Genomic DNA, 24321 nt, shown 5'->3' with positions numbered 1-24321 from the left:
CTGCAAAGCCAGAGTGATGAAGCTCTGCCACCATGTGAAGCTCTGAATGCACGGTGAGGGCTGCAGCTCAGGATGTGTCCAAAGGAGGTTCTCCCTGTTGAAGGAAGGAGGAATTTCCTTATGCATGAATATCCACAGAAATCATTGAAGGGAAGCACAGGGAGATGAGGGGCAAAGCAAGCTGGAGTCTTTCTGGTAGACTTTGCTGCTACCAGAGGTCGGAGAATCCCTCTTCTAAGCAGATAGCAAAGGCTGTGGCAGCACCAGGGCTCCTGGACATCCTTTTATGCACAAGGAAGTAAGATCCATACAAGGATCCTTTCTACTCACAAGGAAGCCATAGCTGTGGAGAGCATCCACCTTCCTGTAAAGCATTACAGGGTGAGAGGCATCACACAGTGTCCTACCCAGCAACGATGTCCGATATCCCAAAGTACCCAGAGAGAGATCAGAGCCCAGTTAAAGCTCTTTGAGGCAGGGGATTTCAGCTGAATACTCACTCAAACCAACAGACCATGGCCTGACCTGTAGCTCGGTGAAGGGTAACTCAGCACCTCCCAGGATAAACTCATCCCATGGCATAAAACCATCCAAACCTCAGCGAAGGTATAAATCGTGCACCTTAATTTCTGCTTTCAGCAACTGTGATTTGTGTTGGGGAATAGCTGTCTGCTGAACAGCCTGGGCAAGGGGAGAGGAAGGGAGATGCGGCACCAGCAAAGCATCCTTCCAAAGGCAGAGATCTGACCAGATGTAGCAGTGCCATGAGCCAAGGAGTGACTCAAGGGAGAGCTCAGCCCCCGGCTTATCCATTCCTCAGCCTTTCCAGCAGTTGCCTCCAGCCAGCAGCAGCAGGGAGAACATTTAGTACATTAATAAACCCCATAATACTGAATGAAGCACTTTGCTTTATGGCTTTGCTATAAGAACTCACCCCTGGATAATTCTAATTAACTGAGCTAGGAAAGAAATGAAGATTTCCTTTTCTATTTCCCCACCAATTTTCTTTTGCCTTTTTTTTTTAAACTAAGATCACCACTGCCAATAAAAATCCTTTCCTGATATTTACCCACCCGGGCAGGAATATTGATCTCTGTGCAGAGAGACAGCGCTTCCCTTATTGCACATGGCGCTGGCTAATCCATCTTTCCTGGCTACAGAACATTGCTCCGGCTTTCTCTCCAGACCAGTTCCATAACTCACTGGTTCCATGATGGTGCCTAACCCCATAACTCCTCAGAGGTGTGGGGAGAGCATGTGGGAAGAGCTTGTTTCCATCCTGCATCAGACTTGACCTCCAACAGCAGGGAGATGCTGGCATCGCTGCCCTGCCCATGTGAAAGCTGCCTGTTGCCTGCACAACAGAAGAGTCCACTGACCTCAGTAAAAGGGATCAGGTGCTTCAGGGTTGTTCCATACACCCAGTAGTGGGTTTAGCTGGAAAAATAAGCCCACATGCAGAGCCATAAGGAAGAACTACCCTGTGAAGGTGATGAGGCACTGGCACAGGGTGCCCAGAGAAGCTGTGGCTGCCCCATCCCTGGCAGTGCTCAAGGATGGGGCTTGGAGCAAGCTGCTCCAGTGGAAGGTGTCCCTGCCCATGGCAGGGGCTGGAACTGAATGAGTTTTAAGGTCCCTTCAACCCAAAGCAGGCTGGGATTCTATGATCCCAGCAGATCATCCCCTGATGCATGCAGCGAAGTGGTTCCAACCCACATCATTCAAAGTAGAGAGGTTTTATTCTCCTTTATTAAAGCACACAAGTAGCCACCTAGGAAATTGTCATTTACAGTGCGGTAACTGGGAAATCATACCAACACAACCAGTGCAGAAGAGAATTAAAGAGCCTGCGCTACAGCCCATCGCAAGCCTTTAACTCCAGAGGCACAGTACAATAAAGCTTTTGCTTTCAGGTTTTTCTTGCTCTTCATATAACAAACTCCACTGAGCATTGAACAGAATGCCTACACACATCCACTGCAAGGGCCACGGAATTACCCAAAAGCTTAGTAAATGCACATTTATTGAGTACTTGTTTATATGAGATTGCTGCAGCATCATCATTATAATAAAATCTGGAGTAAAAAAAAATGCCAAACACTGGTATATATGTATTTTCTTTCCATAGAACATAAATCTGTTAAAAACCCCAAGAACCACAAAGGGAGGGTGGCTGTTCCTTACCCAGCCACTGACAAACACCCTCCTGCTCCCTAATGGCACTGCAAGCAAAGCCCAGTGAGGTCTTCTTCGCATGCTTGAGGGTTGTGTGAGATTTCCTGGTGGATAAACATCCATTGCAAAGTGCTTCAAGTGCCCAGATTTCCTTCCTCCTCCTATAGTAACCAACCCAAGTGCTAATTGCAAAGTTTGCTCTGGGATCCCTCCAGATTCAGCATCAAATTCCTCCCAGCTCAAGCGGTTTACAAGGGATCTGGGTCCTATACGCAAGACACTGGAATGGCATCTATATTTTAAGCCCAGCCATAAAGGGAGACACCCTACATAGAAATATAACATCGGATTCTTTTGTACAGCATATATAAACAACGTGACAGCATTAAAATATTGGCAAACCAATACATTAAAAACACAGGATCTCATAGACCAGAGCACAATAAATATATTCACATGAAATCTGTACAACCCAGAAGACTCTGCTGGTTCTGGCGTTGATGGAGATCATTGCTTTGCTTCCCCATCAGCATCACTGGCCAGGTTGCCCTGGGGCGATGCGCTACAGGGAGAACACAGGTCTGCTATCCCCACCAGCACAGAGGGCACCCAGTGGGAATGCTTCCATTATCAAGTGAAATGATGGAGCATTTCATTTTCCATGAAGCTCTGGCCAACTGGGAGAGGAAAAATCAATCTGTGGTTGGCAGGAGGGTGGTGCCTCAGCAGCATTTCCCACGTCCTCTCAGCATCATGGATCTCATTCTATCAAATAAGTAAGAACCAATAAACCCCCACCTTTTGGATAGTTTGGGCACCACTTATCTCGTGTGGAGCACATGGGATGGGTTTAGGCTGCCCCTCTGACCAGAAATGTCCATATCTTCTGCAGGAGTTGCCCTTCAGACTTCTCCTAAATAGTCATCCCCTGTACATAAATACATGTATATATAGGCCACTTTGTTCCTTCCTCCTCTCCCTGAGGAAGGACCCCAAGGCATGCTTGGCAAGATGAAATCCTACAATACAGCCGTACCTACGGCACTAGAGATGCGTATATACAGACACATTCTGTCCATTATTACAATGGAAATACAGGGTTAAAAAGTGATAGCAGCATGTAAATAAGGATTTGTGTTCACTTTGTGTCTTGTCTTCCTCCTCTTCTGATCCACACTCACCAGTTTTGACAGCCCCTTCTCACCACCAATGCACTGGAGGCAGTGGGTTCTACTGCAGACCCCATCTGCAGGAGCTGGCGTTGTCCTCCCCAGGCTCTCAGCCACAAGGCAGTTTGAATTCCCATTCCCTCAGCTCCCTCCTCTCCCTCCCTGCATCCTTCCTTTCGCGATGACTCATCCTGGAGCTGATCCTGGGTTTTGTCTGATGGCTGCTGCCCACTCTGGCTTCAGCAAAGTCTAATTTCGGAGCAACGCTACAAGAATGAAGTGCCTGGTGAGCCACATGAGCTGTTTGCATCTTAGCTCAGGGACGAAGAGAGAAATGGAATAGTCTGTATTTTGCCTGTCTCCCAGCAGCTAAAGTGTAAGTCCCAGGAGCAATGCCTGGTTTAAACACTTCATTCCCAAATTCTCAACGATGCTGCGAAACCACCGGGGTTTCGCAGCAATCAAAGGGCTGATTTCAAACACGTTCCTCAGCGCAGGGAGCACAGGAATTAAAAATGCATCAATTGGGCTTTTTTCCACCTGCTCCTGCAGATTCCGGTTTTCCCAACCCCCAGCATCGTTTCCTCTCAGTTTTGGAGGTCCTGCTAAAGAGCCGTTATCTGAGTCAGCTCTGACGTGGGGGTGGTTGGACTCTGCTGGGCGACAGCCACCATGGGAATTTCCATGCCTAGTCAGGCCGGATTGTTAGTCCCCTCCGAGTTCTTGCAGGCGTAAGCCACATCCTTGGCGATGCTGCACATCCTGTTGGACATCTGGAGCTCCGTCCTGAAGGCGGTGGGGAAGCAGAACTTCTTGAAGCACGCCTTGAAGTTCTCATCTAGAAAGGCATAGAGCACGGGGTTCAGGCTGCTGTTGGCATACCCGAGTGCAGTGCAGAAGCAGGAGATGGCCAGCTCAAGCTCGCTTTCTGCTTTGGCACCCAAGCATTGGACCAGCACGAAGATCTGGATGGGAGTCCAGCAGACGATGAAGACCGCCACCACCACCAGGACCATGCGGGTGATGCGCCTCAGGTTGCGGTCCTTCTCCTTGGAGCCTGAGAGGACACGGACGTTCTTGAGTCGTCTGATCATGAGACTGTAGCAAATGGTGATGATCAACACAGGGATCATAAAGGAGAAGAGAAAGACACAGATGCCAAACACTGGATCCCAGTAATCCACAGGTGAAGGGAGCTTAATCAGACAATCTATTTCTGCGAGGGGAAAAACAAGAAGGAAAGGAAGGTCAGCAAAACCACAGCAAGAAGAAAAGCATCTGCAGGTTCATTTTAGGCATGTTTAATACAGGAAAAGCAGTAGCAGTGATGCACAAAGACAAAGGCACAAAGAGTTAGGATGGCTTTACAACAGAGAGCTCACCACACCAATGAAAGTGGTACCCCCTCTCCAACACCGCCCCAAGCCCATGGACTCTCCAGCCACCAACACCTCCCACCCGTTGGATGTGTTTTTACTGACCATTGTTTTCATTCTCTGCAGATCCCATCACCATGGCTGGGATGCCAAAGACGGAAGCCAGTGCCCAGATGCAGACATTGACCACTTTGGCCTTGTGGGGAGTGCGGATGTCCAGTGCTTTGATAGGGTGGCAGATAGCAATGTAGCGGTCCACGCTCATCATCGTCAGCGTGAAGGTGCTTGTGAACATGTTGTAGTAGTCTATAGAGATGGCAATCTTGCAGAGGACATTGCCAAAGGGCCAGAAGCCCAGGAAGGTGTCCGTACCCTGGAAGGGTAAGGTCATCAGACACAAGGTATCTGCCAGAGCAAGGTTAAAGATGTAAATGTTGGTTGCTGTCTTCATCTTGGTGAATCTGCAATGTAGGAAAGGACAATGGTTAGAGCTTCACCTGACCATGATGGGTAAGGCATTGAAGCCTAGTGAAGAGGGCATTTTGCCACTTTAGGAAGGAGATAGTCTATATTTCTTACGTAACAAGAGATTCAACACCCTTTCCTTTCCACCTCCCACATGTTTATCAACACGCAGCTCAACCCAGCTCCTACACCACCACAAACAGTGCCTTCACAATCAGTTTCACAGGCAGCAGAAGTATGTTCCTTAGACCATGAAAGACTGAGGCTGTCAACTCAGACCATGAGCTCTGAAAATGCCTTCGGTAAGGATATCATCACATACAGCTTCATTATTATAAATATTGGTGAAAGCTTTACCCAATAAGCTCATTTTAAAGGCATCATATGGACCAGGGGTAAGTTCATTAGCTATTTTGTATAGGCTCACATGGGCCAAAGATGATGGCAAATGCGAGCTACCAAGTAAGAATGGGTAAAGTGGCCAGCTCTGGCCAGTGGCAGCTAAGAACTGGTGAGGAATGAGGTTTGTATCAGAAATACAACACCACAATGGTTCTTTCCAACCAAGGGGATAGTTTGCACATAGAGGCATGAGTTGAGTTGACTTCAAAGAGTTTTGTCAATGCCAAAAGGACAAAGCACAGAACATATTCTGTATTAAGTCTGACAACCCCAAAGGAAGATTCACCTTGTTCCAATGGCAAAGCATCTCCTTTTTTACACATAGGAAAGGATGCAAAGAAAGATGCGGTCAGCTACCCAAGGACACATGCAGAGTCTGCAGAAATGAGAACCCAACAGTGGTTCTGCGACCGAATCTTACACTTCAGCTCCAAGATGTTCCTCTCACAAGCAAAAGAAGAGCTCAAATAGGTATAATTTTAAAACTACAGCTCATCTATCATTTACTACCCTAATGGCCTTTACAGAACCGCTGCCAGAAATGGCAGACAATGATGTGTGTTATTAAGGGAGGACAAGTTCATCCGAGGGTAACACCTGAGCCCATAAACCACGGCGCTGTCTTCAGTCTGATGCGTGTTAGATTATTACAGGCTCTGATTATACCTAAAAAGCTCTTTCTTGTCAAATGGATTCAGAGCAGCAAACCCACAACCGTACTCAGCACCGTGCCCTCCCCTGATGATCGGAGCTTTAGCTCTTGATAGGCTATTTGAATGCTTAGAGGAACATTACCACTGCCATGCTCTGAACTCTGCTGAGATGCACAGTGACATAGCCAGGCTTGCAAGAACAACAGCCAGGGGATCCATGATCCAGAATACAAAGTCTGTATTTTTACCCCTTTTACAGCTTGTATTAGAAGTCAGATGTTTGAAAGTGGCTTCAGAAGCAAGAACAAATGATCCTATATTTGACTTTGAAAGCCAAAGTGAAGGGTTTGGAGATGGACATTGATGGCAACGCTTGTGTTACCCACACAAATCAGGCTCCTCCTGGCCCAGAAATCCCAGCAGACAGTGGGTTCTTAGAAAGCTACCCCAGATCAAATGAATTCATATAACCAAAGCAGCAGAGGAAAAAACACCCTTGTCCTTCCTATTGTGAAGGTGTGAACAAGCACTCTGCAAACCCAACACAACCAGGCAGCTGCCAGGGTTTTAGTGTCTGGGACTTCCTAAGCAGAATTACACAGGAGCAGGGAGAGAAGATGGTTCTGTGAATGGATTCAGCCACTTCTGGGTCAGCAGGAGGGGAATTCAAATTAAGAAATGAAATCAGTGCTCTTCATCAGCGCACACAGAAAGAAGTATTGTCAGCTCAGCTCCAGGTTATTCAGAGCCATCTAAAACTGTTAGCAAAGGTCTCCTGGGAGCTGTTGTCTTCCTCAGCATCTCTCAGAGCCAGCTGGGCTTGCTCAAGCTTCCTGAAGGTCAAGTTTGTTCCAGTCCATCTTTCCCAGAGGACTGGCCTTGGAGGCAATTCATCAACATTGCCTCTAACCCCCACTGCTTTAACTGATGTTATAACTGGAGGGAATTGGAACTGGATGATCTTAAGGTCCTTTCCAACCCTAACTATTCTGTGACCCTATGAATAACAGCTGAGGGTTGGAACAGTGATGAGCAACTTTACTCTCCAGTGGGAGAAACAGTGATCCACCTACCTCTACGACCCATCCAGCATCCATAGAGGACAACACTGCCTCCACGCACACTCCTGCATCCCTAGCACAGAGACAAGTTAGGGGCATCTCAGCTCACCCTGAGCCTGGGCTGTGCGGATTGCAAACCTTCAGCTCCCCCCATTGCAGGGACCTCACTGGTACCCCTCCTTCAAAGCCCTTCTCAACAAGGAGATGCAGTCACTCAGCCTGGCCCTGTGAAACCTGCGCTCCCTCCATGCGGACCCACCTTCAAGGGCATTTTAAGGTTGATTTTGTGCTCTTAAAAGGCAGGGAGATTAATTTACACCTATTTAATTACTCTTAGCTCCACTTCCTGTGCACGCTGAGCCAACAGCCTGTACCCCATCCAACCACTGTTCCCCAACATTTCCAGAATGTTCAGTACAAACAAAAAAATCAATCCATCACTTCTCTGTGGATTAAGCTCCTTTTCTTCTCCTGCAGGAACCAAGAGTGTTCTCTTTTCTTAATCTCCTCAAAGGAAAGACAAATTAAACCCTCAGGCTTTAGGAAGCACCTACGGCTGCCCCCCATGGCACAGCTCCGATGCAGATAAGGCTGTGGACAGATGAGGACAGCAGCTCCCTGCTGAGCCACTTTCTTGCACTTGGTCACAGAGGCTATTTCCTAATGGAGCATCTCCCCCAGGGCAGTTCTCAGCTCTCCATCCAGCTCCAGAAGTCACCACGCTGCTCTGCTCTCCTGTTGGCCAGCCTAAGAGGAAAGATGGCTGGATATGAGCTCAGGACTCTGCTGCCCCCTCTTTTTGGCTAAATGCATCTTAAGGAGTACTACCTGGAACAAAGCTCTGCATCAGCAAGGGGAACCTGCAGTCTGGGACAGGAGGAGATGGGTAGGAAGGAAACGGCTCTTCCACACATGGGGCTTTGAGGTCCTGTTTCTCACAAGGACGGATTTTGTCCCTGGCTGAGCCCTCAGGGTTTTGAGCTATTGTTTTAGCATCACTCCTTCCTTTCCACCCAGCTGCAGGGCAGCAAGCAGCTCCTGATGCCCCAGGCTAAGGACCAGGAAGTACAACCCAAAATGGGGCTACAGACACCAGAGCAAAGCCTTGGACCATGAGCATTATCCCCAGGAGCTCCCTGCCTCTCAGAGCCTCTTGATTTCGATGTTCTTTGTTCATCAGGATGCAGACAGCGCTGTTCACCTCGAGCGGCAACCTCCATCACCACACCATGGCATCCGTGGCAGCCTTTGCCACCAACCTTGGACACACACACAGAAGGAAACCAGAGCAGAAAAGGCTCAGAGAGGATTCTCGCTGAGCTGCTCCCACTCTGCCAATGGAAATCAGTGCAGCTCCCTGCCACCTCTGCGCCCAACCTGCTCTTAGCACCCAGGCTGCAAGAAGGTGGTGTTTGATCTGGCACATCCCACTGTGATTTGTGCGTCCCCCCAGCCATACATCTACACCGTGCTCTCTGTATCGCTGCTGCTCCCATCACCACCTGACAGCCCCCAACAACACCCAAATCAAGACGGTTTCTTCTTCATGGTTCAAAAAACAGACAATTTGAGAAGGACAAGTTTAAAACTGCTTTGGACTTCGACCCAGCTGCTACAACAAGAGACCATAACACCAGCACATAAAAGCCTATCAATGACCTGGCAGGCTGGTGAGTGACCAGCAGGGGTTAAGGGGCCTGGGCCAGCCAGGGCGAGCACCCACACTTTGGACAGATGAATGCCTTACCCTTTGAGCCCTTAGGTGACAGCAAGGAAAAACAAGCTCTGCCCTCCCTCCTTGAGGTGCTCCCCAGGGACTGGTGTGGATGGGGCCATGACACGGCCCCAGTTGCTGCTGTGCAGAGGGCAGAGATTGGGTGGTTGCTGCTGCAAAAGCCTCTGCAACCGGTCCAGGGGCTCACACATCCCTGAGCAGGTGCCTGGTCACCAGGATGCTGCTTTGGTCATAGAGGGCATTCATCAGCATCCATCCTGCAGCAAGATGCTCTCATCCCTGCTCATGGGCCAGGTCTGCCTGTGCTGAACTGCTCATGCCCTGAATGCTGCTGGGGATTGCCCAGACCCTGAAAGAGCACTGGGAACCGAGTCCCATATTAAACACCATGGAATTACTGCTCCACAGGGGTAACACCCTTACACTCACCCCACCGAGAGCCCTCCAGCACACACTGCAGACACAAGGGTCAGACACAGCTACTGTGAGCCTTTTTCTTCCAGGGAAAGCTAACAGAGGCAGATGTGGAGCCTGCTGAGGTCTTAGATGGCCCCACCAGCACCCACCAGGTCCACGCTGCATCAAACACTCACTCAATTTCAGCTCCGGGACACGCAGCTGGTCGAGGCTCTTCCCTTAGAAAGCTGTCTGTTAGGAAAGCAGCATCCCTGCAAGGTCCTAATTAACTTCATTTTCCTCATCTCCTCACAGACAGATGCCCCCACCCCTGTTCTCAGGGCCTGATGCAGTTTGTAAGCAGAGCAACAGCTGGCACAGCCGCCCGGTGCAGGCAGCTCCCCATCACATCTCAGCTCTCCTCCTAAGGCTTCACCTGGAAGCAGCAAATGGAAATGTAGGGTCCTGCAGCCCTATTCTGCCTGAATACCTGCTTTAAACGCTCAGAAGCAGAGGTCTTCACTAGGGAGAGCTGAGCAGCTTCACTGGGCTCCCACAGATTGCTTCCATGGCAAAGAAACAAGGCATCATTCCCATGGGGGCTGATCCAGGTGAGCAGAGCCAACAGTGGGGAAGTCCTCTGGATGATCACTCCTGAGCACCACAGCATGACGGAGCTAGGGATAACAGAGGGCTTCCTGGACCAGAAGCTGCATGTTGGCCCTGGTCCCTTCCCTGGCACACTGGTTTCTCATACCCCATGCAGCAACACCGGGGTCAGCATCACCTCCAGCCCCATGGGTCAGCCAATGGAAGAACAATACATCCCTCTTCCCCTTTGCTTTCACTCCTAAAAACAAAGCTCTTGGCCAGCAGTTCAGTCCATAACCAAGAGGGACCACAGCAGCCTGGATTCCCCCCCAGTCTCCCCCAAACCCTCTCTGCCTTGTGCTCTTCACCCCTTGTTTCACATCCATTAAAAAGCAGCACAGGAAATCTGTGCAGAAGAGAGCAAAGAGAGGAAGGGGAAGGAGGGAGCGGAGGCATTATCTCCACTGGCAAGAGCTCCACAATGAGCAAGAACAAAGCCACAGACAAGGCAGGTTTCCACAATAGGCCCTTTACTGTCCAGGAAATCATGTTCTTGATGAGAGCTCTTCTTGGTCTCCTCCAATTAGTGCTGCTCAGCACTAGAAGGGGATTGACAGTCAGCTCATGACTGCTCTCTATAGATTAAATCACTCCAGGTAGCAGAGGGGAGGCTTTGCATTTGTATCCTTGTGGGAAATATGGGGACATCTTAAACGCTTCCCCTTGGTGCCACAAAACACCCATCCAGGAGGAGCAAACCCCAAACCTTCCTCACGCCTCCTCTTTCCTCAAGTGCTGGTACTGGCCTCTGTTTCCCACCTCCCACAAAACCAGGAAGCAATTACTGCTCATGGTCCTGAAGCATCCTGGAACACAACACAGCGTTTTCCTATGGGATGTGAAATACAAGCATGGAAAGGGAAAGCGAAAACCAGGCTTTGTAGGGTACACCCTATCTACAGGTGACAGGGATGCAGCACAGAGGCTTTGCCAGTTAATGGAAGAGATAGACCATGAAGACCCGCAAGCCCCATGCTGACTTACCAGCAACCAGCTTCCAACCTACTGAAATAAAGATGCTTTTAAGGCAGGAAACCCAGAAGCACCAACGCTCCGGTTTGGGGAGGAAAACGTGTGCTTGAGAAGTCATCATCATCCTCCTGTACACGGCTAGAGATACTGAGTCCCGTTTCTCTGCTCCTGACCTCAAAAGTAAGGGCAAAGAGAGCAAAATCCTGGCCAGAGATAACCAGAAGTTGTAATTATGGAACCCAGAAGGGTCATTTCCCTGGGTATAGCCCAGTGTTAGTCTCAGGTTAGTACTGAACCCCCAGGACACACTGATGGGGAGACCCAGCAGCTTGTACAAATGCCTTAACTCTATGGCTTCCCCAGCACACATTATCCGAGGGTCCCCTCCAGGTTCATATAGAAGTTTTTTTTGGTGAATCCCCCAAAAGAATTACCCAAAAAATTGAACTTTTCCTGGCTTTTTTTTGCATATACAGAGGGTTCCAAATAAAAGGGAAAAGGAAGGAATGGCAGAGCCCTAGCAAAAATGGAGGTGACATCTTCAGTTTTCAACTGCTTCCAACCAGTAAACCCAGAAGGCACAAGCACAAAGGTTACACTTCAAGGGTCACATGTGGGGTAGGGACTCCTCATCCCTCCACACACCCTGGTTGGCATCGCTGTGGGACAAGGGATTCTCCCTCCCAGAGCCTCGCTACCCGCCACATGTACATGTACCCACTATCACCCTGCCTACTCGAGGGACTGCTACAGCACCAAACAAACACAAGCTCTTCCAGTGGAGCACTGGTGCACTGCCAACCTCTCTCCATCTCCAGGCTCCCCAAGGCTAACGGGATCCCTTATCCCTGCCATAAACTCCTTGGCAGGAGGAACACGGACAGGCAGCCTGATGAACATCATAGAATCACCATAGATGGTTTGGGTTGAAGGGACCTTAAAGCTCCTCCAGCTCCAACCCCTGCCACGGGCAGGGACCCCTTCCACTGGAGCAGCTTGCTCCAAGCCCTGTCGCTCTGCCCTTGTAACAGAGATTTAATCACTGTTCACCAACCTGTGATACCAAAGACTTAATCCTGCAGCATCTACCCCAGCCAAGTTATGTGCATCCAAGGGATGCTGCTTTGGCAGGAGCAAGACTTAATCCCACCGGTGCCTGCTAAATGTTTTCATCCTCTGTTGGAGGAGAAAACAAATCCACTCCGTCTTTTCTATGCTGGCAGCATCCACCTGCACCAGGATGTGTATGAAATGGAAGCTCACTCCTTATCACACATGGTACTGAGATCAGAAGGAGTTTGCTGGTGTGTGACACAGAATCACAACCTTAAGAGCTGCATAAACTTACTTGGTACTTACAGGAGGAAACAGGGTTTGATTCGAGGAAATAGAATTAAAGCACAGCAGAAGCAGGCAGGGACACTCAAAATGCCAGGAGTGATGTGCAGGGAGGCTGCAGGACAGTGCTGCTGGGGTGGTGAATGCTCCAAGCAAAGGAGCTTGAGAAGTTGCCCTCAACTCTGCAGCACGCCATCGCATCATTCACATCTATGGCCTCCAAAGAGCTGGGGGAGTCACACCAGTGTTTCCCCCCCTGTAAAAGGGAAGCTGAGCCTCCCAGCAGCCTCCTTCCCTTACAATTAGCTTTGGGAAGCAGCAGCATCCCGGTGGAGCAGCACCTGCATCCACAGCTGTGGTGCTGGACATGGCACAGGAGGGAGAGGTCCCATGGCAAGTCCAGCAGTGGGATGCTCCCATCACACTGCCCTCCCTGGCTCCCTGCAAAATAAAGCCTCGTTTCTTTTGAGCAGATCTGATCGCTCTGTTCCATTCTCTGGGTTTAACTTTAGGAGGCACCAGAGGGCAGCTGAAAGCTGGTGGGAGCCTTCATCAGAGCCTAGGAAGGGAAAAAAAACACACAAACAAAACCAAAGCAATAAAGCAAATGCCACATCATTACCTCTAAAGCACATTGCAATGGCCAGGGAAGCGCCTGCCTGCTTCACCCACAGCAGGGGTTTGGAGCGAGGGGGAAGGTTTGCCCTGCTCACAGCCCTCCCCAGAGCCCCCCCTCATTGCGTGTCCTACCTGATGATCACATACATGACGGAGCAGTTGCCCACCAGCCCCACGATGCACACAATGGAGTAGACAACCACAATGGTGATCTTGATGCTCAGGGGCAGGAAGCTGTCCCCCGTGCCGTTGTTGAACCAGTTACTGGGCAGAAAGCTGAGGTTCAGCATAGAGGAGTCATTCAGCAGCTTTCTCAGGTCAGGGTCTTCCAAAATGTGGGCAGGGAAGAGCGGGTCCATCCTGAAGCATCAGCTTGTGCCAAGGACCTGCAGCGCTGAAGAGACAGTTGTAAGACCCACCGAGCCAACGGGTAGCCCAGGACCAGAGCAAAGCGTGAGAGGTGCTGGAGGAGAAGGGCGATTCCCCCCCCCCCCCTTTCAAACCTCCCTATGAAGCGGTTTTGGGGGATGCAGCCCCAGCGCTTGGTGCATCCCGAGCACGCAGGGAGCTCACGCACGTCTCCGCACCGCATCCAGGGCCATGCGGGCTGCACCGCGCCAGCCCTGCATGCTCCAACCCTAGCCGCTCAGTGCCCGTATCCGCCTTTGTGCCCCCGGGCCCCCCGCTCCGTGCCCCCCAAGAGCTGCCGCAGCCTCCCACCGGAGCAGGGTGGGGGGGGCTCGTCCTGCTGCTGGTGCACAAACACCCCCCCCCTCTTCCTCCATCCCCGTAACAGGGCAAGAAAAGCCCGAAGTTGGACCCAAGCCCCCTCTGGCCGCTTACCTGGGTGGGGGTCTCCGGTTTAACGCCGCATCCAGGCAGCAAGGATGGGGATAACGGCGGTGGTGTTGGGGGGGGCGATGCGCTGCTCTCGCAGGCGGGGATGCAGGGGCTGCACCCCGATCCCACGTTTTTAAGGAAAAGGGAGGGATAGGGAGGAATGGGAGGGAGGGATGAGGGCGGACGGCGGCTGGGCAGAGCCAGCCCCGGCTGCTGGCGGCTCCCACTGCGTAAGACACAAGCGGGGGGGGAAGGAACAAGAAAGGGGGGGGGGGGGGATAATAAATAACCAGAGGCACCAAATGGAAAGCGAGCCACGGGCAAAGCACACACACACACACACACACACACACACACACACACCGGCCCCTCCATCACCCCCCCAACCACAGCCCCTCAGCCTACCTGGGGTGGGCTCCAACCCAATGGGAAGGGACTGAAGGGGGAGAAGACAAATTCCTCCCTCCGCTTGCACTGTGCAAGCTGGGTGCTGTGCTAGGGAGAAACGGGATGGGGAATCTGACCTAGAAACTGGCAAAACCCCAAGGAGGGCGGCGAAGCACCGAGGGGGGGGTTGTTGTTCTATAGCGTTCGTGTAGTGGCATTCGCTAAAGGTCATTTATGTGCAAGCTAACGCATCCTGCAGATGGGATCAGAGCTGGAGTAGCACCTTTATGTTGAGAAGCTGCAGTGGTGAGCTCGTTACCTCTGCATGGGGGCACCCGCACAGTCCTTGCTCTTCCCCATCTGGGACATTAATCCTGATGGACTCAGTGCCCCAGAGCCCCCAGGTAAGCTGCCCCCCCGACAGACCCTTGGGGTCCAGCCCCAGTTTGATCCCAGATGAGGCACAGAGTAACTGCTGAGAACTGGAGCTTCATGGTCTTGTGCCCCCGAGCATCCCTGAAGATGCCTTTCCCCAGCAGTTTATAGGGCCATAAGCAGAGACACATGGGGCAGAACCAGTCTGAGGCACATCCCTACTGCCCAGGACATGGAGAAAAGGAAAATGAGCTCTTGGGCATCACATGCTTCAGAGAGCGCAGCACAGACACAGCCCTTGCTGCTTTAACAGACGTCTGGGGTGATTTAGCACAGAAGCTGCACCTTCTTTACAAGGAAGGTAACAGTATGGTATGGTCACACGTTGTACTTGCCCTGAATGCGTCCCTAAGATCAGGTCACCGCTCTGACAGGGAACAAGGGATAAAAGCCTGACCCAGGGATGCAGCCTTGTGAAAGAGAGCAGTGCTGGTGCTTGAAGGAAGGTTGGGGGGTTTTTATCACTCCATTAACGAGAGGGTGTGAAATAAAGACGAGAGCAGGCATTAATTGTTAATGGATTGAGTTTCAAAGGCTGAGGGAAGGAGAGCAGTAAATCAGTGCGGGCAGCCCAGGAGCCTACGGGAAAAGAGCACTTGGAAATGCAGCTCCACTCCTCTCTGCTGGCTCCCACCCCACGGAATGCACTTAGCCCTCCACATACTCACTCTGTGTTAATTCAAGGCAGCGAAGACAGCATGTTCACCTATTTGTCTTGTGGTTCTTGCTTTGACTCACAGCGCAGTGCTTTGGAATGACTCCCGTAGAAAGGGATCAGCGTTGCCACCTTGAACTACCGACAGCCAAGACATGTTTAGTGTCTGGAACAAAAGCTCCTCCTCCATCCATCTCCATCCATCCATCTCCACACTGCTCAGCCCTGGCCTCTTGGATGGGAAAGAGCCCACGATGTTCATGCTGCACCTTCAGTCCCACTCCTGCTGTTTCACCTGATTTCACCCCAATCCCAATTCAACCATGAAGATTTGTCCTTCCAGCACATCTCATGGTCTCTTCTGCTCTCCTCAGGATCCCTGGGATGAGAGGAGGACAGAGCCATCCCAAGAGCATGACACCTGCCAGATTCCTTCCTCATCAGAAGTCTTCCCCTTGTCCATTGGGGTCTATCCACAAAGACTAAGAAGGAAGGCCACCAAGATTTCATTGTATGACCCAGAAGGACTTCTCCAGCCTATTTCATAGAGAACCACATCAGCTCCTCTGCTTGCAGGTTTCTATGCAGACAGCAGGGAAACAGGAGCCAAAAAAGAACCAGCCAAAAATGCAACCCTCCTTCCAGGTGATGATGGTGAAGGAAGTGCCCACGAAGGCAGCGGGTGACACACCATGAAGAGATGCCGAGTTTACAATAGAGCATCCCAAGCATCAATGTGCAAGTCAAAACCACATTCCTGGTGCAAATACCCTCTTTTTCCTCAACCCCACTTTCCTTTGAATATGCACAAAATAAGACTCAAAACTACACAATTCTGATGAATGTGGCAATTAAAATATCCATTAAAGAATTAAAACTTGTATGAAAATAAGCTTTGGGCATATATGGAGGTGCTTTTGGCATATTTTCAAAGGCTTATGCTATAAAAAACCCGTATCTGCAGCCCAAGCAGGCTGTTCTCTGCTTGGTTAATAGATATATGTTGGCAGAGGCAGGACCCTGGGCTTCCCCATATACCTACACCATATCCATCTCCAAACGCGTGAGGAGCATCAGTCCAGTCTGGGGTGAACAACCCTTATCTATTTCAAGCTAACCCAGCTCAAGTGTCACCAGTTCCATGTACAGCTGTTCCAACCAGGTTGACTTTGCAGCCACTGCTCCTGAACGTGGAGGATTTCTGCTGCTTGGGCAGGAAGCAGCCCACAGCCACCTGCATTCCCTACCCGCAAGGTGCTTTTCCTGCCTCTCCTTGCTGAAGGGGAAGGCAGCTGCGTCTCTGAGCTGGTTTCCCACCTTCAGCCCACTTTAACCAAGGCCATCAGGAGCAGAGATTTAATACTGCAAGATGGGAAATCACTTCTCATGCAGGGAACAAGAGCCCGGGCTGAAGAGGAGAGGAAGGAAGGATGAGGAGGATGTGGAGTGCGCTTGGAAGAGCTGGGAAGCAGAGGTTCAAAATGCAGCTGCCACTCGGGACGGGCACATAGCAAAACTAAATAGCTAAATTGTGCCATGGTGGGTGAGATGTGGTTTATGGACAGTAACGGTCATACAGGAGACATCAGTAACAGTCTTCCAATGCCTAAAGGTGGCCAACAAAGCTGGAGAGGGGCTTTGGACAAGAGCCTGTAGGGACACAACAAGAGGAATGGCTTGAACCTGCCAGACAGGGAGACACACACCTTCATTTCTCCCATCACTGTCCACACCACAAACACCAAACCCATCTCTGTTAATGCACACATCCTCCACCCATCAAAACTGATGGTGCTCACAGTGCGTTACCATTGGCGAATCCATCCATAGAGCTCAAGCTGTTTGGTAGGATGAGAAACAGATGTGACTTCCAGGTATATCTGTTATTTGCTGTTAAACATTTAGGCAAAGAAAAAGCACCAAAACTCTTGTTTTTCTCACTTTCCAGTATTCTTTTACCTGCTCAAAATCCCCCAGCTCACCCCTCCAGCAAGACAAGCATCCTCAGAGCATTCCCTCTGGTTCCTCATCGCACCCTCTTCAGCCTTGGCATCTTGAGTGCTTCCCCGAGCTCTCTGCTCACCCTCAGCTTTCTGGGTTTATGAAGCATCTGCACAAGTCAAGGAGAGCCCAACTCCAGCTCAGGGTAGCTGTGGCTTCCCCAAGGTCAGCGTTACAACAAGTCCTTGAGCATCGCTGCTCCCTTCATGGGGTCAGCACTGAGCAGGAACATTAAGTGTATCTATGGCTGAGCAGGCAGAGCACTAAACACTAAGGCAAACCATTAAACACTAAGGAAATCAGCAGAGCAGGTACTGGGTTTTAGTGGGGAATGAAAGAGAAACTGCATTACAGCTAGAAAAGTGAAAGCAAGGGGTATTTCCAGCGCTGGAAAACCTGCAGAACAGGCATGGAAAATGATGTCAAGGAGGGTCAAGCCATGGAAGAGCAGAGGGAAGTCACTGCTCAGCCTCACACCAGCTCCAGAAGAGCGATCAAGTGATCCCAGTACATCCCATCTACTCATGGACTGAGCCATACGTACAACCCCAGACACTTGCCCACAGCCTTTAGCTGAAGCCAGCAGAGAACAGCAACTGAGCTCATCCATCCCCGCATCCCCAGCAGGCAGCTCCATCTGCCTGCTCTGCCAGAGCCATAGGGTCAGTGCCTGCATCTCCCTGTACCCTGAAACCCCAACACTGCTCCTGGCTGACACTTCCCTGCCCACTCCTGCAGCTGCAGGCAAGGAAATGATCCATAGGAACAGGCATATCACACAATGAAAGAACATCCTGCAAGAGCCAGCCGACCCCAGGGGCACCCGACCTGGCTGACAGAGCTGGAGCCAATCGATTCCTCTTTCCAAAATAGCAAAACAAGTGTAATTCATTCCCATTTAAAGCACAATCACAAAGGAAATCTTTCCGCTTCTCTCCTATCCATCTTTACCCTTCCATTTCCTTTCCAGCTCCCAAAGCCCTGGAATTCCCATGCCAACAAATACATCAACTCCTGCTACGTTCCCCGGGACCACGAAGTGGGAGAAGAAAAAGGCATTTAGCTCTCAAAACCCAAGCATGAATTTACAGGAAGAGATGCTTCAGTTCTCTTCCAGTCTCTCCCATGTTTGCATGACTTGGTCAACATCCAAAGCACAGCAACCACCAAGACCAGAGGGGTTCCAGACCCCATTAAGGTACAAGGTCCATGGGAAGGAGAACAACCAGATGCACTTCATGCCAGAAGCCACCTGCCTTTTGGGAGCCTGATCCTCACTACTTGGAATGATTAGAGGGGGTCCTGCTTTCACCAAACACCCATTTAGAGCAGAATCCCTCAAGCTCTAACAGAGGAGAGTACATGATGCGACCCACTTCACTGGTATTGTATTGCTTGCCACCATTATGTCCCATTTCCCAGAGACTGAACGAGTTCCTTCACTTTCTCCAGGCAGAAATCCCTCTTTGTCCTGGTTATCCCTTCACCCAAGGCACTGATTTCTTTCACCAATCTGGGAATAGGCTCCCAGTATCCCAGGGTTCACTACTTGGGCATCCCCAGAGCCCAGAGGCTGAGCGAAGGGTCTCTGTTTTAGGGAAAGGCAATGGTGGGTACCTGATTTACACAGACACTCAGTAGGAAACAGAAGCAGATGATGAATTCAGAGCCTCCGAGCTCCATCCCAGCACTTCAACCTCTTATCCCTTAAGGAGGAAACCACCCCTATGCTCAGATGGCAATTTGCACAGAGGTCTTTCAAAGCAAGGATCTGCTCATCCCCTCAGTGCTGCAGTCGCTTTACACAGCAAACAGCTTTGAGAGCAGCAAATCTGCAGCAAGAAGCCTATCATCAAGATACCCAGCATCTATTTGCTGCTTGTTTCCTTCTGAACTTGCTTTCCCCACCAAGACATCCCTCAAGATCTTGCTGTTACTTGGATCAATAGCAGCTGATGCCTGCCAAACCACCCCAGAGCACGTTGTTTCCCCAGCTTTAACCCACCTAAATGCATTCACAGCAGCTTTCCCTTGTTCCATGCTCTAGCAAGAGGCAACAATAGCTGTTTACTGAAAATTCCAAGCAACTGCAGAGGGAAATGTATCCCCAGCAGTTTTCCCAAGGAATGAGTATCTGCCTTGAAAAAAGGCTCCAGCCTTTAGCAAAGCTGCAAGCAGGAAGAGCCATGAGCAAGGTAGAGGATGTGCATGCAAATACCATGCCACCAGCAGCAGCTCTGCAATGTCTCCTCACGTATGCTGTTGATGTGGCTGTCGGGCTCGCTCTGATGCCATGCAAAGAGCCATGCCAGAAGCACTGTGCATCCCAGCTCCCCCTCATTGTATGTGGGATTGAGACTCCACAGCCCTGCTGGGAGAAGCTGGTCCCAGCAAAGCTGGGCTGCTTCCCAGGAGCCAAACCCCAGGGCCTGGAGGGTGGACAGAACAGGAAAACACAGCTAAAGGTGTGCTGCAGAGACAGCAATGGATGCACCCAGCCCTGCCTGCCCACAGGACCATAAGGACACATGCATTGGGTGTGCAGGGGTGCACTGGTGACCATGAGAGGGGATGTGCAGCACCCTGGGCTGCTCAGCTCTCACTCCCAGCTATGGAAACTGCACCATTCCCCCATAAAACCAATATTTAACCTTACCCCAAGCCAAAGCCTTACCAAGAAACTGCTTGGTCCCACCAGAAACAAGCCCTTCACACCACCAAATCCCCTTCCCTTTTATCCCTCCATCCACCCAATCCACACCACCTGCACTCATCACAGGATGAAACTGTCCCAATTACAGCCTCAGCAAAACTCATTGCACAAATGATACAGCAGCAGCTTGGGAATGGGGAGAGGTTTTTAAACCTGGGTCAGCAAAAGAAGTGATGCTGGTACCGATGTGTGTGTGATTGAGCCAGGTTTTGAATGTGAAAGATTGTGTGAAAAGACCCTGAGAAACACATAACCTGCTACAGCTTCCTCTTCTAAAGGTGAGAAGTTGTGGGAAAGGTCTCTAGGAAACAGATATCCTACCACACTTTTCACTCTCAATAGTTGCTCCTCATCCCCTGCTTCCCCTTCGGCTCAGCCCAAGGAGCAGTTGAGGAAGATGCTGGAGGTGCTGAAGATGTGCTTCATCGCAGCAGGAGCCTCAGAGAGTTGTATCAGATGCTTCTCAGAGTTGAAGAGACCGAGCCCTTCCTGATGGGTGACCCACTGCAGAGATGGTCCATCAGTCCCTAACCATCACATCTCACACTGGCGGGGTCCAGCTGCACTTTGGCACTTCATCCTCCCTTCAGACACATGGAGATGCTCCTGCAGCCTGCCCCCAGCTCAGTCCCAGCTTCTGGACCTCTCATTACTTCTCCTCAGGACCATTTTTCTTCGTATCTTCTGCCTTTCCCAGCCTTGCACCCTCCATCACCTTCACCGAGGCGGTGTCAGGCTGAGTCCATCTCCCGGAGCAGCCCGAGCTCAGTGCCCGAGGCAGGATCTGCCAGCTCCAGTAATCACAGCAATGAGGATTGACTTTTCCCACCGTGCTTCTGCTGCAGAAACCCAGACGCTGCTGCAAACCCATTTGTGAGATGGATGGAGGAGCAGAGAAAACAGCAGCCCGGGGCTAAAACACAGGAGGTGAGAGGAAAGGAGCATCCCAGAGAGGTAAAAACATCTCAGCCTTGCAAAGTGCCTTTGCCATTCCAGAGGAGATGCAGTCATGGGAGCTGCCCAAGTCAAGGGGCATCTGAAACCGTTCTGCATTGAGGATCTGCAGGTGAGAAGAGAGACTTGAGAGCAAAAACCCTCTCCCAGAGCTTTCAAGAACTATATATATGCATTTCTAAAGGCCCAAATAATCTAAAGCTTAGTTGAGGTCTTCTCTTTATCCGAGATCCCCTACAAACCGCAGCATCACCTCATGCTATCGTTTGGATTCATGAAAATCCAACTGAGGGCTGAGGAAAGGGGGAAAGAAGGGAAATGGCTTTTTCACCATTGCTCCTGGAGCTCAGAGGCCATCAGACTTCTGGAGGTTCAGGTCTGTGCATTTCTGCAGCCTCTGATCTTTCAGATGAGATGGATTAGGTTTTACAGCATCCTCGGAGTTGCTTCTCCTGATTTTAAACGAGACACTAAAGCAGTTCAGTGCCACTGTCACCAAGGGTGGCTGTTAAAATGTGCCCGAGGATGCCTTTTATTGCCTCCTCGTTCTGAATCTGAGTACGACAGCCAAATCTAAATGATTTAACAAGCCTGCCTTGTAACTGTCCTCCTTTCCCTTGTTTCCTTCATTGAAGCCTTGCAATAATGAGCCATTACAGAGCAGCACCCACGCACCCCATTAAAACCCCTAAAGCCTGGTTTGCACCTCCAGCCCAACACGTCCTGGGTTTGCAAATCCCACTGGAACCAGCAGGTGATGCTGAAGCAGAAAACATGGAGCTCCTCCTGCCTTCTATTAGGCTTTTATTTGCCTTCCATAAAATTCATAAGTGGGAAAAATAGTGTGATGTTGGTGGGGGACTTAGAAAGTGTAGGATATAAAATGGTGACATGTACCATATGGCTTCGTTCTCACTGTCTAGTCAGCTCTTCAATCCCATAGACACGGGCTTTTTCACATCTAGGATAGAGTGAGGGCACCTGAACTTAAACAGGACCTTTCCTCTAGTGGGATTGAAGCTTTCCTTGAGCCGACCTTCCCGCAGCACTTGCAAAGCCCCAGTGCTGCATTCCCTGACCTCACTTTGTCATTCCCAGTGTGTGACAGACGCCACGTGTCCCCTTCCAAGCCTGCAGGTGTTGAACAGTGCAGGAAGCAGCTGAGTTGGGAGCAGATGCTCGTGCTCAGCATCCTACCAACCTCTAGTGCTCTGTTCTGCAGACACAAGGTAGCAGGTAAATGACCCTGTCTAAAGCAAGAGGTGGCTTCTTCCCTTCCTCATCAGCAGTTTATGGGAGTCACACTGATTTGCAAGTCTCCCTGGAGAAATCACCTTGATGGCCTTCCCTTGAAGCTTGAACACTGCAAGGGGCAGCAGCGCTACAGATGCATCCCTCTGGGTTGTGTTTTGCTTTCAGCGCTCGAGATAATTCTGCATCTAAATATTGCAGCTGAAATCTCTGCCTGTGAGATTGTGCTTATGAGATAAAAAGAAGGAGGAATAGATACGGCATCATTAAATATCAGCAGAATACATTGCTGTTGCCAGTGTTCCCCGAGAGACATAAATGCTCCACCATCCTCTCCAACACCCCACCACTGCTCACCTCCCATCGCCAGCAAGCCATATCTGGCCAGCCCTGGCCCCATCCAGATGTGCAGCCACCACCTCATCCTCCCTATTTCCACACCAGTTGATACCCACCAGTAGGCACAGCCCAGCTGATGCAGTGGCATCCTCACCCTATAGACATTCACACCTAAAATCAGGGCAGAACCCATCCCTAGTGCCCTACTTGTCACCCACCTTCTGTTACCATCATCCCAGTGATGTGCAAAGCATCACATGGACTAAGAGGCTTTTGCCATTTAATGGCTTTTGGTCTGCTGATGTAGCCCCAAGAGGGATAACTTGTTTTACTCCCCTGACCATCCCTTGGCTTTTCCCTTCCCTGGCAGCTCAAGCATGCCATACGAGCTAATTCTGTTCAGGCAAAACCTACAAATCAAATCATAGCTTTACCAGAAACACGAAACTGTGGAGAAGAGACACTTGACAGGCAGCTCCCACTCCAGGGGATGGGAAATGAAGAGATCTCCCTGACAGGCAATGACATCTGCGAGTGTTGCCAAACTTCAGGAGCTGAAAGGGGAAACAAGGATCTTCAATAGCTGAAGGGAAGAGTTTGACACCTTCAGTCCTGCCCCACTCACTGCGAGGACCAAGACCCGAACACCCACAGGAGCGTGGACACCAGCAAAGTGGCTCCACAACAATATTCTATTGTGTATAATATATATGTATTATATTCACAACACTGTGGGTAAACTGGGAACTAGGGGCTGCAGCACCTTGATGTAAAGCCTGCATTCACCCCGGTGCATGCAAAGAGTTCCTACACACACATTCCCATCCAATCCTGAGGGCTTTGCACAAGGGATGGTTTAACCCCTGCATCCCTCATTGCTTTGCCTGCATGAATCCCTAATATCCTTTCCTAAGGACACTCACCTCTGTACCCAGGTGCCTCAGACATAAAATTAACTAAAACCTGGTACTTTGGCTGGCTGTTGGATGTCTTTATTTCCAGCATGGAAATGAATTGGGCTTAAAGGTTTTGCTTAAGGAATACCTTTGTAAGAAGCTTTTAGTTCCTTTTACTCTCCTTCCTCTGAGGATTTATCGAATTGATGTGCACTGATTTCCCTGAAAGCACCTGCAACGAGCATCCAAACAGAACAAAGCCCACAAGCTCAAAGCAAACTTTCATATCCCCCTTTTAACTTCCAGCTCCCCAATCCCACAGGAATTTCACCCCAATTCCACCTAAGTTTCACCTTTGCACGGCGTTTCTCCCAGAAAAAAAACCATGTCACAAACACGTTCCTGAAAGTTCCATGTAAAAGAAGAGCCAAACCCTGCATTAAGATACACAGGGCCCTTGATGGAAGTGAGCAAAAGGAAGGTGAAACAGCAGCAGGGTCCTCCCCGGTGTCCTCCCATGGCACCGGTTACCGCAGCTGCATGGAAGCATCACCTCTGGCAACCAGATGGAGTGGCTGGGAATTCATTTCCAGGGAAAAGGGAGCAACAAAGAACCAAAGGAAAAACTCCTGGGTTCCAAGAAACACCAAGTGCAGCTGCTGCCCTCCAGGAGAGTGATGCAAAACCAGTCCCAGGTCACTGGTGCTGGGGCTTTTCGCTCCTAAGCCTAAGGAGGGAATGGGATGGGGAACACGAAGCTCTCCAAAGCCAAGAGCTCTGCTCTTTTGGCCCTTGAGGAGCATGGTCCATGCGATGCACCGAAGGGCTCCCGATGCAGG

At 50.4% G+C, this 24321-nt stretch overlaps 1 protein-coding gene and 1 long non-coding RNA gene across 3 annotated transcripts; both read right to left on the bottom strand.

Moving 5' to 3' along the window:
• Window positions 1-2681: 2681 nt before the first annotated feature.
• Window positions 2682-13917, bottom strand: OPRL1 (opioid related nociceptin receptor 1). 2 transcript variants are annotated; one of them, XM_061361496.1, is made up of 4 exons: window positions 13855-13917; window positions 13144-13405; window positions 4826-5181; window positions 2682-4560 (listed from the first exon to the last, which is right to left on the bottom strand). In XM_061361496.1, exons 2-4 carry the CDS (start codon window positions 13368-13370, stop codon window positions 4037-4039), a joined length of 1107 nt encoding a protein of 368 aa, XP_061217480.1. In that variant the 5' UTR covers window positions 13371-13405; window positions 13855-13917; the 3' UTR covers window positions 2682-4036. The 2 variants fall into 2 exon arrangements, with proteins under 2 accessions (XP_061217480.1, XP_061217481.1); XM_061361497.1 differs by having other exon boundaries at window positions 2682-4401.
• A 1136-nt stretch (window positions 13918-15053) lies between these two features.
• Window positions 15054-24084, bottom strand: LOC133216730 (uncharacterized). Its single transcript, XR_009726706.1, has 3 exons — window positions 23631-24084; window positions 23021-23140; window positions 15054-15707 (listed from the first exon to the last, which is right to left on the bottom strand). It is a non-coding gene; the product is annotated as an uncharacterized LOC133216730 (long non-coding RNA).
• Window positions 24085-24321: the final 237 nt, after the last annotated feature.

The sequence above is a fragment of the Neopsephotus bourkii genome, unplaced genomic scaffold, assembly GCF_033783945.1.
Source record: "Neopsephotus bourkii isolate Nb327-2 ecotype Australia unplaced genomic scaffold, CSIRO-AGI_Nbou_v1 NB_1060, whole genome shotgun sequence".
Classification (NCBI taxonomy): Eukaryota; Metazoa; Chordata; class Aves; order Psittaciformes; family Psittacidae; genus Neopsephotus; species Neopsephotus bourkii.
This window is presented reverse-complemented; position numbering and strand designations above follow the sequence as displayed.

Coding starts and splice junctions, on each gene's coding strand:
- OPRL1 (XM_061361496.1), bottom strand. CDS start 13,370: ATGGACCCGCTCTTCCCTGCCCACATTTTGGAAGACCCTGACCTGAGA. Junction 5,182..13,143: donor GTCATGTATGTGATCATCAG/GTAGGACACGCA, acceptor CCTACATTGCAG/ATTCACCAAGATGAAGACAG. Junction 4,561..4,825: donor TGCAGAGAATGAAAACAATG/GTCAGTAAAAAC, acceptor TTCCCCTCGCAG/AAATAGATTGTCTGATTAAG.